Source organism: Nannospalax galili, unplaced genomic scaffold (assembly GCF_000622305.1).
Source record: "Nannospalax galili isolate Female #2095 unplaced genomic scaffold, S.galili_v1.0 scaffold717, whole genome shotgun sequence".
In the NCBI taxonomy this organism is placed as follows: domain Eukaryota; kingdom Metazoa; phylum Chordata; class Mammalia; order Rodentia; family Spalacidae; genus Nannospalax; species Nannospalax galili.
Genome location: NW_008339763.1, coordinates 681,812 through 700,269, shown reverse-complemented (window position 1 = coordinate 700,269; position 18,458 = coordinate 681,812). Strand labels below are relative to the sequence as shown.

General features: G+C 51.6%; 1 protein-coding gene across 1 annotated transcript in view; it reads left to right on the top strand.

The window, feature by feature from the left end:
• Mroh1 (maestro heat like repeat family member 1) overlaps positions 1-18,458 on the top strand; it is an 85,463-nt gene that overhangs the window by 65,702 nt on the left and 1,303 nt on the right. Inside the window, exons 24-40 of the mRNA XM_029564202.1 lie at positions 72-98; positions 968-1,090; positions 1,315-1,394; positions 1,596-1,710; positions 1,791-1,886; positions 2,460-2,564; positions 3,802-3,937; positions 4,052-4,164; positions 5,253-5,405; positions 11,166-11,320; positions 12,584-12,749; positions 13,227-13,423; positions 16,245-16,382; positions 16,758-16,869; positions 17,261-17,407; positions 17,539-17,727; positions 18,210-18,365. Of these exons, the coding sequence (XP_029420062.1) occupies positions 72-98; positions 968-1,090; positions 1,315-1,394; positions 1,596-1,710; positions 1,791-1,886; positions 2,460-2,564; positions 3,802-3,937; positions 4,052-4,164; positions 5,253-5,405; positions 11,166-11,320; positions 12,584-12,749; positions 13,227-13,423; positions 16,245-16,382; positions 16,758-16,869; positions 17,261-17,407; positions 17,539-17,727; positions 18,210-18,365 (2,208 nt within the window). The remainder of the gene's footprint in view (positions 1-71; positions 99-967; positions 1,091-1,314; positions 1,395-1,595; positions 1,711-1,790; positions 1,887-2,459; positions 2,565-3,801; positions 3,938-4,051; positions 4,165-5,252; positions 5,406-11,165; positions 11,321-12,583; positions 12,750-13,226; positions 13,424-16,244; positions 16,383-16,757; positions 16,870-17,260; positions 17,408-17,538; positions 17,728-18,209; positions 18,366-18,458) is intronic.

Below are 18,458 nucleotides of genomic sequence, written 5' to 3'. Positions count from 1 at the left end.
CATTGCAGTGGTCTTTGAGGGCCGGCCACACAACACCAGAGTCTTATTTTGTTTCACTTTTTATTGTTTAGGTTCTGGGAATAAAAGTAGAGACCAAGGTACAGTGTCTAGCAATTACGTGTGAACTGTGCTTTTCTCTCTCTCCTCTGGGTTGGGCTTTGGGGAAGAGCCACAGTCATCTGGGTGTCCTGGTCCTGATGGTCTTGGGGAACATCCTGGAGTATGGCTCTAGGACCCTTCTGCCCACTTCCCTTTGGAACAACACATCTTGAAGCTGCAGTGGCTGAACTGTTGGGGGCAGAGCAGGGATTCTCCTGCCTCTGGCAGCTGGTCTAGGGCCACATTCCTGGAACCAGTTGGTAGACCAAAAGCTGTGGCCCCCACAGCCCAGTGATGGCTCCTTGCTCATTTCCTTTGGCTCTGCTTCCAGTGCCTTTGGATCTGTCCCTCGCTAGACCTCAGGGAGCACCTAGGGAAGGGCTAAGCCCAGAGCCAGTGGACAGAGGCTGAAGGCTTCCTTGACCTCACTAACATGCTTCCCTTCTGACATCTCTAACACTAACCTGATAGTTGGACCCATCCCAAAGAGTAGGGAGCATCCTGGGGTAGACTGGGATTATAAGACTTCTAGTTTCTTTTTCCCCAGCCCCCAAGAGTAGGAGGGCATGACAGCCTGTGCATTCAGGATGGCCTTTCTCACACCTCCTGTGAAGTTCTCCTGCTTCAAGACTCTGAGTATACTGTACAGCAGCTGCTCCATGGCCCTAGGACTTTCCCCAAAACTTGACCAAGTTCTTCCTTGGTCAAGAGGCTGCTACAGGCTCTGATCACTGTGGCTATGTCTCTTGGCTGCTCAGGAAAGGGCATGTGCACTGCCCTCTGCTGCTGGGCCTGCCCTGTGGTCACTCTGGACAGAGCAGCTCTAGGGGTAGGTATGGATATCTCCTGCAGCCAGCTCTTCCCTCAGGATCCAGCCCTGAAGCTGTGCCTTGTCCAAAGCCTGTGCATGGTCAGCCAGGCCGTCTGTAGTAGCATACAGGCCAGCTCTTTCCACTTCTCCAGGAAAGCGGAGCTGGTGGCACAGATGGTGGTGAGTTCTGGGAGGCTGCTGCTAGCAGACAATGGAAGTGGGACCTGGGGAGGCCAGAAGGAGGCACGCAGTGATGCAGCCCGGGAACCCAGTGACCGTCTTTGTGGGAACAGATAGAGCTCTGTACCTTGGAGGCCTCAACCACCACTTGGGGTGAAAGACGGGCTGAGCAGTGGGGAAGCTAATGCCTCCTCTAAGGGTGAATACTATGCTGCCTCCCCAAGGAATTCATCAATGCAGAACCCCCAGACTGCCTGAAAACGCCCATTCGGAAGAAAGCCATGCTTGCCTGCACATACCTGATGTATCCTTCCCTGCCTCTCTGGGCTGCATGAACCTATGGATCTGTATGTACATGCAAGGGCTGCAGTTACAGGCCTGGATGGAGCTTTCTGAATGTGGTGGTGGCTATGCCATTCACATAAACCCAGTGGTTTCTGGGAAGTGGGACTGGAGAAGACCTGTCCTGGGGGTTATCGCTTGGGGCCCTTAACCTGTTACTCAGCAACTTGGAGCCTGCATTGGAGGAGCAGACACAGGCAGATGTGATACACAGCTGCTTACATAGTGTCATGGCCTTGCCACCTGAGCCGGAAGGGGAAGATGGTGCCTGCCAGGAGGTATTGCCATATCCGTGGGGGGCAGTAAGGCAGTAAGAGGTAGGGTTGTGCATGGGTCTGGTGGCTTGACTTTTTTCTAGCCCCTGTATCTGGACACGGCGCGTGCCCTTGAAGATTTGCTGACGAGTCTGCTGCGGCGGAACATGACCCCCCAGGGTCTGCAAGTTATAGTTGAGGTGTGCACTCTATGGGAGACAGAGATGGGATACCCTACCTAGTTGCTGGCCCTTTTTGTGTTCTCCTGCCCCACACTGGTTAGATACTGCAGATACAGTTTGATAGCCTCTCTGAGGGGGGCATCTGAGCAGGTAGGCAGCACCCCTCCTGCCTGGGCAGCTATGAGGCGATGGTATCTCCACAGCATGTCGTTCGACTACTCAGTATGCTGGGATGGAAGATGTGGGTCATGGCCAGGAGCTCCCGACCCCTTGGGGCTAACAAGATGGCAGGATGCATGCCCTGCTGAATTAGAATCTTTCCAATTCTTTCCAGCACTACAGTGGGCTGGGGCAGTACCAATCTCTAGTCTAAGTACCCGATACCATAGGCTTTGATTGCTGTCAGTCAGCTAGGATGGATGGGGTGAATTGCAGCAGACCTTGATGTGGGAGCCACCCTGGGTCCCACTTGGCTTCCTGTAGCCCTTGAAGCATGGGCCTCAGTCCCTGAGCAAGTCCTTGGAATCGGGGCTTCTGTCTTCCTGGGTTGTTCCCCCAGCCCGTACCTATGTGAAACCCATTCTTGTGCAGCATCTGAGCCCGTGGATCAAGTCCTCAAGGGGCCACGAGCGGGCACGGGCACTTGGCCTGGGTGCCTGTCTACTGAAATTCTTCCTGGAACATTTGCATGTCAGTGTAAGTACTGAACTCGGGCCTTCATCCCTTCCATGAGTCCTCCACTTGGGAACTATTGTCTGTGTTCCTTATACCCCAGAGCATCTCATAGACTCTGTGGCCTTCCTCCTGCTTCCAGTCCCACTTGGCTTACATTCCTCTGACCTGGACAGAGGACCTGCAGTAGAGGACTTCCCTAGGCTCGGCTCAGGGTGATCTAGCCACTCCCCAGAGGGATGTACCAGGTCTTCACTGCCAAGCTACTTAATTTGATTGGCACTGACTTGTTTTAATGAGAATTTTTCTTTTTTTTATTATTTTTGAGATAGGGTCTCCCTGTAACCCCAGCTTGTCTGGAACTCACTATGTAGACCAGGCTAGCCTTGAACTCACAAAGATCTGCCTGCCTCTGCCTCCTAAGTGCTGGGATTAAAGGCGTGTGCCATGCCTGGCCTTGTTTTAATGAGAATTTTTATCTGAGACAGATAGTGGATTTTTGCAAACACCCTTTTGTCACCTATTGCAATCATTGTGGGCTTTTTCTCGGTAGTTTTGGGGTGTGTGTGTGTGTGTACACTTGTGTGCTTTTCCTATAACCTTAGCCTGACTGGCATCTGTCTTGGTTGATGTTGCCATGGATCTAGCCACACTGATAATAGTAGCCACCTGTCCCCAGACCCTGTAGTCTTGTATTCCAATCCTTCCCTGCTGACCTGAAATTCTCCTTTCTTGCCTGGTGACTTTTGGAATGCAGTTTCAGGAGTAGTGAGGCCTGAGAATCTGTGCACTGATTAGGGATGAGAGGGAGCCACAGGAGGCATGGTGGGTGGGTGTGGAGTCATTTGCAACACTGGCAGGGAAGCTGTCTGCTCAGAGGAGGGAGAGAAGGTCAGCAACAGAACTTCAAGGATGAGCTATGACCCACACAAGATAAAAGTGTGTCCCGTTTCCTCCCTCTATCCCACAGGGATTTACCACCTAGGGAGGGTCTTCCCAAGGGTGGTAGCTGAATCAGCAGAGCCCTTGTGCCTCCTCCTCTGCTGCCCTTTTTGGGGATCCCTGCTCTCCATACTTAGGGAGTCAGGTAGATTAGGCATGAAGGGAGAAAAGCTTTATTGTGACTGTCAGCCCCAGGGAGCTCCCAGGGCTGTAGGGCCCAGGCCTCATGGCTGTCCTCTGGAATCTGCTATTGGAGGTCCTACTTGACTACCTCCCAGAATTCCTACAGCTCGGCCTCCCTTTTCTCCATCTCTTCCAGGCTCTGGTGCCATTTCACAACCTGGGTCTCCTCATTGGCCTCTTCTCCCCACGGTGTGCTGATACATGGCCTACTAGCCGCCAGGAGGCTGTCATTTGTGTCTACTCCCTGCTCTACTTACAGCTGGGCTATGAGGGTGAGCCCTGCTAGGGACATGAGGGCCATAGAGGGCAGAGGTACCCAAGGGATCAGCCACTGGGATCAGGCTGCAGGATCACCAGAGAAGGCCTCAGCTAACCCTTACCCATAGGCTTTTCCCGAAATCATCGTGATGATGTGGCTGATCGGCTCCTCACCCTGAAAGATGACCTCGTGCACCCTGACCCCACCATTCTTTTCCACACCTGCCACAGCATAGCCCAGGTATCTGTGGGACCCTTACAGTGGGAAAGAGGGGACTACAGTGTCTGGAGCTAAGTGACTTCCAGTGTAACACCTGGTACCCCTGACTCAGCAGACACGGCCAGGAACCCCGAGAAGCTACCTGTAGGCAGGTTTCATCAGAGATCTGGTGTCTAGGGTCCCCATCTGACCAGTAATGCCATGTTTGCCACACCTACCTACTATGTAACCCCACAGTCTGGGCAAGAGCAAGGTGTGTTGTGTGGTGGGCTTTTGGATGCCCAAGAGAGATTGGGTCCAGCTTTGAAGTCCAACTGGCCCACGTGCTGCCTGTACCCAGAACTGCATGCATGGTCCTGAACAGGTCCTGTCTTTGATTCTGGCTGGCTGTGAGGGACTTTGTCTCACAGCATTTGGAAGGGCAGCTGTGGACCAAAGTGTCTCTTTCATGGCCTCTCTCTTTCTGTACTCCCTGGGTGCCATGCCCAGCCTGGACCATCCTGCCGTGCCCATCTGATGTCCAGTCTGAAGCCCAGCAGGGCTCCGAGCATGAAGAAAGTGGCTCCTCCCACAGTACACCCTCGTTTGTGTGCCCAGCCACTCCCCCTTCCCCCAGTGATCATTGCTGCATTGCTAGGACCTCTAGCGGAGGAGCATAGGAAAGGCCACCAGGACCCTTTCTGGAAATGCCTTTCCTCTTGGTTCTTGTTTTTGCGCCCACTTGACCCCTCCTCCCCCTGCTCCTCCCCCTCCCTGCTCCTCCCCCTCCCGCTCCTCCCCCTGCTCCTCCTCCTGGTATAGCTCCTATGTTGAGAGATGGAAGAAGCAGCTGAGCTGAAGGGAGCTGAAGGGCTTTCTCAGGTGGTACACCAGCAGACCTCTCCAGAACTCCCTGTGTTTTAGAGAGTTCCAGAGCAGCTCCACAAGAAACTGTTCTATCCCATTTGACCCCAGTTCTGAAGCTACCCAAAGACCACCTTCCTGGAGTAGTCCAAACTAAGAAGTGGGAAGAAGGGGATGCAGGGAGAGCTAAACCCTTGAGTTTTTTCTTTAGGAGGCAGCATGAAGCTGACTCTTATCTTGTTCTCCTGGCATCACCCTTCTCCCAGGTTATCGCCAAGCGCCTCCCACCAGACCAGCTCATCAGTCTCTTGCTGACCATGTTTGAAGGCCTGGCAGACCCAGACAAAAATTGTTCCCGGGCAGCCACAGTCATGATCAACTGCCTGCTGAAGGAACGGGGCAGCGTGCTGCTGGAGAAGGTGGGGTAGAGCATGCTAGGCACTGGGATAAGGCTGAGGAGGACTAGGGCTGGGTATCCCAGACTTCTCTGTCTAGTTGCCCCTGTTTGATCCTCACAACTATTTGTATTTACACTGGGCCTGATTTGAACAAATATTTTTCTTGTCTGAAGATGAATTAGAACTTGATAAAAGCAACTCTATTAAGAAGTTAAGAGGGAAAAGGAACGTTCCATACCTGGTTGTATCCTGTCAACCTTAGTCCTGCCCATTTGGGAGGCCAAGGCAGGAGGATCACTTGAGCCCAGGGGCTGAAGGGTGGGGGACAGCTAAAACAATGGTACTCAACTGTAATCCCAGCACTTTGTAGGGAGGCAAAGAGGATCAGGGGTTCAAGGCCAGCTTCAGCTATATAGGGAGTTTAAGGCTAGCCCATTTGCTAGAGGGAATTTTGGGTTTCTGTTTTGAAGTGAGGCATCCCAGCAGAGGACTTGAGGTGTCAGTTCACACAGTTGTTCATAAGCAGAGCCACTTGCTAGCTTCCAAGTCTTCCCTGCTGCCAGTTGACACCTCAGGCCATCTGCACCTCCCCACTCCATTGTCCATTGTCTTGCAGATGGTATGGAAGTGAGACTTCCTTGTTCCTAGTGCTAACCGACATCTTTTCATCTGCCACCTCAGTGCACTTAGCTAGTTCCTGGTCTGGACTATGTAGAAGAAAGCTGTCATGATACCAGAACCTAAGGGCACATCCCAGTTGAGACACACCTGGGGAGTTGTGGTTTGTGCAAGGCTCCAGTTCCTGTCTTTTTGTCATGGGCTTGTGATGTTCCATGTTAGGATTTAATTTGCAATTTTTGCTGACCCTTTATTGCCCTCTTTTGTGAGGACACCAGTCTTTTGCCCGATTCCATGGTGGTTTGTTTGTGCTTTTCTTACTGATCTGCAGGAGTACCTTGAGTATTCTGGCAGTTTTGCTCCTGGATAGGAGGTCAGGCAGGAACTAACCAGTAGGGAAGAAAGGAGTGGCCAACAGAAGGGCCCTCAGAGTTGCGCTCACATGGTGTACCCCTCAAAAGGGATGGTGCTCAAGTACTATTGAGTAGCTGATGGAAGAGGCTGACAGTGTAGAGAAACTGTCTAATGGGACCATGGAGGAGAGTGAAGCCGGAGGGAGATGGGGCACAGCATGCTGCTTGGGTCTGCCTGCTGCAGTTGCGCCTGTCTTCTGAAGGCACAAGGCTCCCTGGTCAGATGTCAGAGGATGCCCTGGGACCTCTACAAACTGAGAGGGAAGAATTTAGCTGGAGGTGGTGGGCACTAAGTATGTGGCTAAGTCCAGCATATGTACAGTTCACTTTGCTGCTTGTCATCTGATGGTGGACACTTGGGCTGCTTCTTCCTCTTGGCTCTTGTGAGTGAAGCGTCAGTGAACACAGATGCACAAATTTCTAAAGTCCTTACTTTCACTTCTTTGACCATTGCCCAGATTAATATTTTTTGACATTTATTTTGTGTGTAAGTATGTGTGTATATGTATGCATGCCGTGGCTCACATGTGGGAATTCAGAAGACAACTTGCAGGAGTTGGTTCTCTCTTATACCATATGGGTTCCATGGATCAAACTCAGGTCATCAGGCTTGGCAGGAAGTACTTTACCCACTGAGCCATCTCACTGGCCCCGTGTTTAATTTTTTGAGAAGCCAGTGGTGGCACCATTTATATTATGCCTGTAGCACACGAGGATTCCATTTTTCTGCCCCCTTTTCAACATAATTTTCTGTTTGCCTTTTTTAGAGTGATCACCCTGATGGTATGAAGTGTGACTCATTTGTGTCTTTTCTTTTGTTAATTTTGGCAGGGAGGGTTGGGGGGACACATGTGGATGCATGTGCCACAGCACACATTTGGAGCACAGAAGACATCTTAGTGAAGTCAGTACAGCCACCATGTGAGTTCTAGGGAATCAAACTCTGGTGCTCAGGACTGTCAGCAAACATCTTTACCTGCTGAGCCATCTCACGTTGTGTTGTTTTTTTTAATTTGTTTTTAATTATGTTTATGTGTGTGCATGCACAGAGTGCAGGTGCCTGAAGAGGCCAAAAGACGGCGTCAGATTCCACTGAGTTGGACTTACAGGCAGTTGTGACCCAAACCTCGGTGCTCTCCAAGAGCAGTGCACATTGTTTTGTTTGAGACAGGGTCTCACTGTGTAGCCGTGTCTGGCATGAAGTTTGCTATGAAGACCAGGCTGGCCTTGAACTCACAGTGATCCACCTGCCTCTGCTTTCTAAGTGCTGGGATTAAAGGCATGCGGTACCATGCCCTGAAACAATACACATAGCACCCCAGCTCCATCCTTTTGGTATAGATTAGTCTCTGATGGTTAATGAGGCTAAGCATATTTGCGTATGGGTTTCTTTACTATCTGTGCATTCTCTTTGGGCAAATGTCTGTTCAAACTAGTTTTGGGTTTGTTTGTTTTTTTTTACTTGTGTGTGTATGTGTGCATGATGTGGTGAGGCGAGGGGGAAGGCTCACACAGGATATATAGGCTCATGCCACAGGATATATAAAGGTCTGTGGAGTCAATTCTTCCCATCTACTTTTATGTAAGTTCCAAGAATTGATTGCTGAGCCCTTACCTGCCCTCAAGCCAATTTTCTTGTTGTGTGTGGTTCTTCATACATTTTGAATAGTAATCCCTTATCAGATATGTGATTTGCAAACATGTGCTTCATTCTGTGGTGACTTTTCACTGTTAGTTTGTCCTTTGGCACAAGAAGTTTTGAGATTGATCTAGACCCTCTTGTCTGCTTTATTTATTTAATTATTTATTTTTGATTGATTTGTTTTATGTGTATAAGTATTTTGCCTGTATGTGTGCAATGCCTATGGAGGTCAGAAGGCCTCAAATCCCCCTGAACTAGGGTTACAGACAGTTGTTAGTCTTCATGTGGGTCCTAGGAACCAAACCGGGTCCTTTGCAAGAGCAGCCAGTGCCCTTAACTGCTGAGCCGTCTCTCCAGCCCCCTGCTTTTCTGTCTTGTTGCCTGCACTTTGGGTATTGTGTCCATCATTGCCAGATCCGTTGTCATGAGGCTTTTGCCCTGTTCTCTTCCCAGAGCTTTAGTTTTGGGTCTCCTTTTTCTTTATAAAGTCAGGTGCTTCCACATGGGCCTGAACTACCAGACCCAGCCAGGAGCTGTGTTGCTGACCTTGAGGCTTAGTTTTGAATGGGTTGCACCTCAGTCACCATGTAATTTAGCATGTCGGATTCATTGGCCCTTCAGGGTCATAAAAAACATCCCTACCCTGAGAGACTCCAGGCTGGTGCTGTTGGAATTCTGGTTTCTCTAACACTGAGTCAGTGTGGCACATGGCAGACTGAGCCTCCACCTACCACATCATGATGGTGAACAGAGGAGTGTGAGGCAGGGCAGGAGAACATGCTGTCTCTCTAGCACCCATGTCAGGTGAGGGGAGGAGGGTCATTGGGGTTGTGGTGCAGAAACTCAAGGAGCACAGGCAAGAGGAGATGCCAATGAAGGAAATGCCTGGGGCAGAAAGGGCTACCACAGAAGAATTAGGCTGGAATATGCTCAGTGGGATTCAGGGTCACGTGACCAAGCACCCCTAGGCACAACCCAGGATGTGTGCATACAGAAACTTACACATAGATGTTCGTAACCACACCAATCAAATGTCAACTAGTTTGTGAACGGGGGAAGAAAATATGGTCCATGAATACAATGGAATATTATTTTGCCATACAAAGGAATGAAGTAATAAGTCTGCAATGTGGATGAACCTTGAGAAACACTGTGCCAAATGAAAGCCAGAAAGAAATACATACACTGTGCAGTTCTTTTCCATGAAGTACACAGAACAGGTAGATCCACAGAGAAGGCAGATTTGAGGGTTAGGGGCTGGACTCATAAGGACAGGATTTCTTTTGGAGTACAGAAATGTTCTGAAATGATTGAGTGATCAGTGTGCTACCACACACTGCAGTATGTGGACTGTGTGGTCCTGGGACCGTATTTCACGAAGCTGCTGTGAACACATGGCCTAGACGAAGCCAACAGCTAGGGCAGGAGTGTTCCCAGGGGCTCACGGCAGAGGAGAAGGGCCACAAAGATTCCAAGAACTGGGAGGTGAACCCACACAGCTTGGAAGGTGAAGGCTTTGCCTGGCATAGGTACAGCTGGAGTTCAGCCCCTTGTCCAGAGACTAGATGGAGCCTGCCTACTTGCCCAGGAAGCAGGGTTCTGTGCAGAATTTGGTGAGAAGGTAAGGTAGGCACTCAGGGGTCCTAAGCCAGAATGATGTGGAAACCAGCCCTACTTGCAAGGCCTCCACACTTAGCCACTGCTGTCATGATTGGTAGAAAAGTGTTTTGCAGAAATTATTGCCCTAAGCAGTAGGCCAGGAGCAGAACAGGGCTGAAAACCTATTAGAGACACAGCACCTCACTGTAAAGTTGAGAAAGGGACTGAGAGTACAGCTCAGTCCTGACATGATGCCCACAAATCAACTTTTCCCACCAAAAATACAACCAGCCAACCAACAAACAAGCCAGAAGCATGAAGGAAGCTCTCACTTGTCAGTATCCAGAGGCCAGAGGCCTGTTGAGGCCACAGCTGGCCTAGGACATGGAGCCAGAAGATAAAGGCACAGTGTCATGCTCATACCTCTGACCCCTGTAGTAACGAGGGAATGCCTTGTGCCACCCACACTGACAAGCCCTCTGGGCCCTTCTTTGACTGGCCCTGGCTCTGCCTCCACCAAGAAGGGCATGGCGTGGCCTGACAGTTCCCCATTGGGTCCAAAGTCTTTCCTACATCTAATTTTGCTACAGAACTTCCTGGTCTGCTTGGCCACACAATTCATCTAGTGGGTCCCTTGCTGAGGATAGAAGTGAGTATCCCTGGGCAGTATCAACCTCCCCCAGGCGCAAGATGACCCCTCATTGACACGATTTCTAGCCATGCAGCTTTGGCTCCTGGGGGTTGCTGTGACTAGAACCAGAGAGGAGACTCACAAGCCAGACCACACCAGACTGTCTAGAGCCAGGCTACATGTTGACTAGTCAGGGCTACAAAGCCAGCTGCTGGACTTAGGGTGGGTCTGAGGGGATTCCTGGGCAAGAGATTTTTTTCACTCACCTGCCCATGCTCCCCAGTGTTTATGTCCCCTGCTTTGGGGAGCAGCAGGACACCCATAGACTCAGACAGGAATTGTACCAGGGCCCTCTCTAAGTCCCCTTAACTCCAGTCTTACTCATGGGTCTAGTTCTCTTTTTTGTCATCAGCCTGACTCCATATGGGTCCTGCCTCCAGCAGACAGAGGCTGGGTTACAGGAGCACTGTGGAGGCTCAAGGGACTCACTGTACCTCATGCCCCTCATCTGCTCTCAGTACCTCCCAGTGGATGTCCCTTTCCATCCCTTCTCCCTCCCCTCCCTCCTCTGCAGTGATCTAATGGAGGGTCTCCTGTATATTAGGTAAATGCACTACCACTGGGCTATGGCCTACTTGTCTCTTCCTGTGTGGGATCTGGGGTCTTATTCTTAGCTTAGTTTAGACCTTTCTGCCATAGGCCTGTGGCCAGCAATCAGGAGCTGGGTTTCTAGGGCCTTCCCTTCCCATAGCCTGTGCTAATGGGTATACCTTGTGTTCCCTCTCCCTGTGTTCAGGCCTGGTATGGGTGTGTGCCCTGGGCTGTCCCAGCTCTAAACCCTGACTGCAGTGTCCCACCTGGTCCTGTCTTGTCTGCAGGTACCTGAGATTGTGAGTGTGTTGCGAGCCAAGCTGCGGGAAACCCAGGAGGAATATGTCCTACCAGCAGCTCAGCACAGCATATACCTCCTAGCATCCCAGCACTGCGAAGCTGTGGTGTCCAGTCTCCTGAGCAGTCCCCTGCCCTTTGACAGGTATTTGGCACCTTGAGCCTGTTGGGCGGAAGCCGGACTCCAGCTTTGGAGGTTTTCCTGTGTGTGCTTCAACACCCCCCCACCCATTAGGTTTTCTGCATGAGTTCCCATGGACCTGGGCTTGTGGGACAGATAATCACATTGAAAAAGCCTTACCTCTCCGGTACCCAAGATAACTGTCCTTCTCCAGGTATCTTAGGATCCTGGGTGAGACCCTGTACCTGGGCTCACCTGCTGAGCCAGGCTTCCCCTAACTCTCCATGGTGGCCACTGTCCTTACCTTCCTCTGTGGCCCCAAGACTGCTTGGCTGGTCCTCTATGATTCAGTGACTCACTGCTCCATATCACCCTAGTTTTTCCAGGGCTTATCCTCTGTAGAGTGCCATGATCACCTGTGAGCAGACCCCACCTATGACCACTATGGGCCCCTCTGGTGAACCTGGGAACTCAGTCCGTACCTAATATCAATATGTCTCCAGTACACCTCCCAGTACCTCACCAAAGGCAGTCTTCCCCGTCTTCCTCCTCCCCTGAAGATAGGGACTTGTTAGTCTCACCTTTCTTCATTGTCTTGGTTGGGGCAGAGGTAATCCTTGAGGCCTTTACTGGGCCAGATGGTGTCCCCTATCTATGTGGGTGCTGCCCCTGCTGTTAGGGTACAGAGTGCATGGGGGCATCTATCACCACTAGCTTATGTTCTTATCCAGCATGGAGGCTGTACATCAGGAGTGAACAACTCTGTGTGTATGTGTGTGTGTGGTGTCTCAGACTCATTATTTTGTTGCTGCTTTTGTTTTGTTTTGGTCTTTTTGAGGTAGGGTCTCCCTATAGCCCCACCTGTCCTGGAACTCACTATGTAGATTTCCCTGTGCTCAGTTCTTCTTGTTCTTAATCCTTTGCCCCTGTGCTGCTCCGGGGGCCTGGGATGGATGCTGTTTCCTCTAGAGAAGCCTAATGTTTGCTGCTGGCCATCCCTTAGGGACCTATTCTCCCTGCCCTAGGCTCTCTGGGTACAGGCCCACAGTCTTCTCCCTGCCGTTGCCAGCTCTTGTTTCTAGACCCCACAGTCACAGGAAGGGGCAAGTTCCAATCTGACATCATGAGACCATTTCTCTCCCAGCTGGACCCAATTCTGGCATGTCTGATTCTTGTGGAGCTGGGGGACTTCAGTACAAGGCAGTGGTGGGCAGGGACCCTGGCCTGGATGCCAGTGGTGCTGTAGTCAGCAATGGCTCAAAGTGACACTTTTCTCTCCTGTCCCAGTCACACTCATGCCCTGTGGCGAGCACTGGCTGTGGAGCCCAGCATGACCACTCAGGTCTTGGGACTGCTCCTGGAGAAGATTAACAGCGATGTCCCATTCAAGGAGAACCGGTCCTTCTTGCTGGGTAGCGCTCCTGACCGTGTGGCTACACTGCTTCCTCTCGCAGTGAGTAGGGTTTCAGGGGCCACCTGACATGCTACTCCCTGCCCCCACAGGAGGCATGGGTACCCTGAAAGCACCTGGCAGCTGTGCTAAGGCTCATAAAACCCAGCAGGTGTTGGCTCCCAAGGGAGCCCACTTCACATTTTATCCTGCAGAAAAAAAATAAACTCAGCTTAGCCACACTTTAAGCAGTAAAGCAGCTGTGAGAATTTCCTCTCCTTTCTAAGGAGAGAACAGATGGTCCAAGGCCTGTCCCCATGAAGGCCATACTGTCCATCTCTCCTAACACTAAGAAAGCTGAGCTGTACATTGTCCTGTCCACTCTATGGTCCCTTGGGCCCCTTCTGCCTCCCACTGCAGACCCAAGACCAGTATACATAGGATACATGCTAAGGCTCCAACCCCTTTGGATCTTAGAGTAGGGGTGCAGAAGTCACTGGTGTAAAGGGAGGTATGACAGCTGTGGTGACTCTGTCCCAGGCCACCTATGCACTGTATGAGGTCCTGTCTGCTCCAGCATCGGGAACTGTGGTGCTTGAGCTCTACCACCAGCTGTTTGTTGCACTCTTGCTTCGAGTGAGCTGTACTGTGGGTGTCCAATTGCCCCGGAACTTACAGAGCAAGGAGCGGAAGAGCACCAGCCTGCCCTTGGCAACCAGAAACCTTGAGCCCTGCAGGTAATGGAGTACTTGTCTGCTAGTCCCAGTGCCGATTTGTAAGCATAGGGGTTTGTGTAGTGTATAGTGTTGGAGGCAGGGAGGGCAAGATGCCAGCTCTGGCCCTGAAGAAGACATAAAAGACCCTCTTGTCTGAGAGTCTAATACAAGCTGCAGGTTTTTTGTTTTGTTTTGTTTTGTTTTGGTCTTTTTGAGACAGGGTCTCCCTGCTGTAGCCCCAGCTGTCCTGGAACTCACTATGTAGACCAGGCTGGCCTTGAACTCACAAGAGATCCGCCTGCCTCTGCCTCCCGAGTGCTGGTTTTAAAGGCGTGCACCACCATGCCCGGTCAAGCTGCAGTTTTCATTGTAACACTAAATGCTAGGTGTCGGTCTTTCTGTCTGTATCAATCCCGGGATTCTCTCACTTCTGCAGATAGCTCCCGACTACGATGGTGAGGGTGTCAAGGCCAGGGTGGCGCTCCTGGGTCTTTTGGTTGAGTTGGGCCTTTGTGCTGTCCCAGCACAGTAGCCTTGACAGGAGTTCACAGCCCGAGGTAGGGGTTGTTAACATGACCTGGCTTCCTGTTGTTGGTGGCTGGATCCATAGGGTAGGTGAGGCAGGATACCTGGTCTGTCATATCTGTCCACTTCATGTTGGTGCTGGCTCCATGCACCCCCCACACACACACAGCTTGAGCAGAGGAAGTTGACTCTCCCAAGATTAGGTGTATGAGTAACACCCCTAGACCACCATGCTCCCTCCCCTCTGCCCTGACTGCCCTAGCTCCTTCCTAGTCAGGTGTCTGGCTTTGGGTATACACCTTGACCAGGGATAACACATAGGGAGGGACAGCCTCAGTTTGCCTTACCACTACAGGACTGCTCAGCCACAATACCACTTCATAAACTCCAGCAAAAGCTGGTACCATCTTTACTTTGCACAGACCAAGTGGAAAAGTGTGAACTAAACAGAGTAGACCTGGGCCCAACATGCTAGGAGCCAGCTCATCTACCTGTGAAGACACCCAGGATTCCCTGGGCTGAGTCCTTTGCAGAGCATGGCTGACAGGTCATCAACCACGAACCAGTGCTTTGCAAAAACACCATCTGTCAGTATTTTGAGCTGAGAGACACTTCTCTGAATTGCTCACATATCCCTGAGCCAAGCATATGCTGCTTCCTTTCAGAGATTTGCAGGGGGCTGAGAACCATGATAATTAGTAGTTCTCTACCCAAGCTGTAAGTCCTTGTCCAGGTGGCTCCTCAGCCTAGCCTTGAAGTATAGAATGGCATGCGTGACTAGCTGTAGCCCTTCGGGCTCTGGGCTAGGACCATGCTTAGTCCCCTTCTGGCCTGTGACTGGTCCTGCCTGCAACAAGTATCTTTCACAGGTGGATTGTTTGTATCCTCCCAGTCACCACAGCAGCTGGTACGCTGTTTTCTGATTGTGGTCAGTGTAGGTTACCTCGAAGCCGGACTAGGTCCTATCGTGGAGTCCAGGATTCCAGAGAGCTGCCTTCCAGCTCTCTCCTTGGAGAGCTGGCCAGACAGGGTGGGCCTTGTGGACTCTCAGATGCTGTTGGTCACATCACATGTGAGGATGAGGCAGAGAAGCTCCTCCATGCCCACAACCTCCTGCCTACCTCTCAGACTGACTCTCCTGTCCTGTTCAAGGTCCTTGTTCCCAAGAGGCTAACCTTGTCCACATGTCCATGTAATGTCACTAGATTCTAAACAATGCCATGTGCTCCTATGCCCACCATGCCCTCCACTGGCTACTATCAGCTGAGGTTCCACATGGCATGTAGTTCAGCAAGGCTTATCAGCCTGGATGGGCCCAGCAAGAGCTGAACCTTACCCACCCTCATACTATATGATAACAGTCAAGTCTTTCGTTCAACTCTAGTGGGAAAAAGCCACTGCAGTTCTAAGGGTCTTGCTATGGCCATAGCCTTCACCTCACAAGGAGACACATGACCCAGTGTGTAGGTCCTGTATTATATTGCCCTGCCCCCAGGACCCACATTCCTGTAGGTACCTCATGGACTCAGATACATGGGCATTGTGGAGCCTAACAAATGCTTTTGTGCAGGGGAGGACAGGGCTATGGTGCTGGAGAGCCATGCACCTTGAGTCACAGCATTAGTGCAAGGTTTTGCCCAGCTTCCTGCCCATGGGGAAGGGCACATCTTAGCAGGAGCTAGTTGGGCCCGAGGAAAGCTATAGTATTAACCTTCCTGTACGATTAGAGATAGGTGCTCACCAGAGACTTAGGGAACCAGTGGGGTGAGTCAACAGGGTATAGCCCATCTTGCAGTGCCCCCACTCCTAGTCACCTCTCCAGTACTGGCTGATCTCAGTGCTTCATTGTGGCTTCACCTTAGGGCTCAGTAACCAGGGCAGGGTCCTGTATGCCATCCCTGCTAGAGACCTCTGGTTCCTAAAAGTAGACACAAGCCATGTGCAGGTCCAGGCCCAGGGATGGATAGGTACTTGAGAGCTTAGAGGCTAGGTCTGTGACTTTTTGGTATAGCTTCATGATTCTACATGTTATCCTAGAGACTGGTGGCCAAGGCCAGGCTGGCTAGCTAATCTCTAAGACAGTCCTGATGAGCACTCATGGGCCTTTCTGCTCTGAGCCTGCTCCTTGAAGGGTAACACTGGCAAGCCAAAGCAGACCTTAACTAAATTTGTATGTAAGTAGGCTATACACCTGAATGCTTCCAACATTCTGTCCCTGTGAAGGAGCAAGGCAGAGCCTTGTGCTTAACACAGGCAGGGTCACCCCCACCCCTTAGCAGATGGGCCATCAAATACCACCCACCCTACATGCACACAGCTCTGCGGTGGATGCCCTTCAGGCCTTGCTGCTCCGAGGTGGCACTCAAGATGTGGTGCGGTGTGTGGAGCTCGAGGGAGGCTGGGAGTTGCTTAGGACCTCAGCAGGACACGAGGATGGAGTTGCTCAGCTGGCCAGGTAAGAAAACTAGGCCATATTCAGGGGAATTTTTTTTTTCCTTAATCTTTTTGAGAGAGGGTCTTCCAGTAGCCCCGGCTGGCCTGGAACCCAGAGATCTGCCTGCCTCCCAAGTGCTGGGATTAAAGGTGCGTACCACCACACCCCAGCCTCACATGCAGAGGCATGTAAGAGGGATATTTTGTGGGCAGGAAAAAGGATGTCCTCGGGGAGGGGAGTATGCCTGAGAAGCACTGGGAGCCTGGAGTAGAATGCCTAGGGTTCTACCCATGCAGAGTAGGAGGATCCTCCAGGCACACATGAAAATTGCCCTGGGTAATGGTCTGCTGACATCTATGGTGGGAAACTTCTGCCCTTTGGAACCTCTTTCTCCAGTGCCATGGCAAAGTGTGCAGGCCCTCGGCTCCCCCTGGTGATGAAGGCACTCGTGTGCACACACAGCGTGTATGAGACCCAGAGGGTAACCTCTACAGCTTTCCTGGCTGAGGTAGGAGAATGGGGAGAGGGTATGAACATGAGCCTTCTGCTTTAGAATGAACAGAAAATGCTTTCTTCCCATGGCGAGGGGTGGCCAATGGGCTGGTAGAGGCAAGCCTGGCCTCCCTAGTCTATGCCAGAGCTTACTTATCCCCACCTGGCAAAACCTTGCCTGGGTCCAGCCAAGTCTGGCCCTAAGCCCTACTAGGCAGTCTAGTAGGGCTAGGCCTGAAATCAGGGCCAGAGGTTGAAAGCCTCTGCAGAATGGGAGGACAGTAGAGAGAGCAGGCTCTCAGCTTCCCCTTTCTGGGTGTCTGCACCACACCTGTTGTACTGCAGTGTCAGGGCCTGGAGTGGTAGGAGTCACTTGGTACAAGGAGTCACTGCAACTTTGCCTTCAGTTGCTCAGCAATAATGTGGTCAATGACCTGATGCTCCTGGAGCCACTGCTGGACAGCCTTGCAGCCCGACAGAAGGACTCAAGTGCCAGTGTACGGCGTCTGGTGCTCCGTGGTTTGGCCAATATTGCTTCTGGCTCACCTGACAAGGTGGGCTATCCCCAGGAATCTGCCAGGACAGGCTGGTGGCAGAGTGGGGAGGTATACTCAGCTTATAACTGCTTAGGAAAGGGGAAGAGTCCTCTGAAGGATGGGCTAGACTGAGTACAGGGGTCTCTTAGGTACGGGCTCATGGCCCCCAGCTCCTGACAGCCATGATTGGTGGGCTGGATGACGGGGATGACCCACACGGCCTGGTGGCCTTAGAAGCCATGGTGGGTCTTGCACGACTGCAAGACCTAGTGGAGCCCTGGGACCTGCGCTTGGTGCTGCTTCACACGACTATCCGCATCCGGCCCTTCTTTGACAGCGTAAGCTATGGAACACCTGAAGACCCAACTCCTCACCCTCAGCTAGGTCCTATAAGCAGTGTGTACTGCTTTGCTGGGCTTTGCTCCCCATCCTCAATCACAAGGTCATCTATACAAATCTCTGACCTCATTACTACCCACCTCCTTCCCAGTCTGTATGTGTAGCACAAAGGCAGGGGCTCAGGATGTACATAGGCCTAGAAAAGGGGGCCTATGAGGCTCAGGATGTACATAGGCCTAGAAAAGGGGGCCTATGAGGTAATATGGACACACTCGTGCTAGGAGAAAGTGGAGTTCAGGACAGCATCCATCCGCCTTTTTGGACACCTCAACAAGACCTGCCATGGTAACTGTGAGGACGTCTTCTTGGAGCAGGTTGTGGGTGGGCTGGTGCCTCTCCTACTGCACCTGCAGGACCCTCAGGCCTCTACATAGGCCTAGAAAAGGGGGCCTATGAGGTAATATGGACACACTCGTGCTAGGAGAAAGTGGAGTTCAGGACAGCATCCATCCGCCTTTTTGGACACCTCAACAAGACCTGCCATGGTAACTGTGAGGACGTCTTCTTGGAGCAGGTTGTGGGTGGGCTGGTGCCTCTCCTACTGCACCTGCAGGACCCTCAGGCCTCCGTGGCCAGTGTAAGTAGTGTGTGTGTGTGTGTGTGTGTGTGTGTGTGTGTGTGTGTGCGTGTGTAAAACAAAAAAAAAAAGGAGTGCACAAAATTTAGAGAG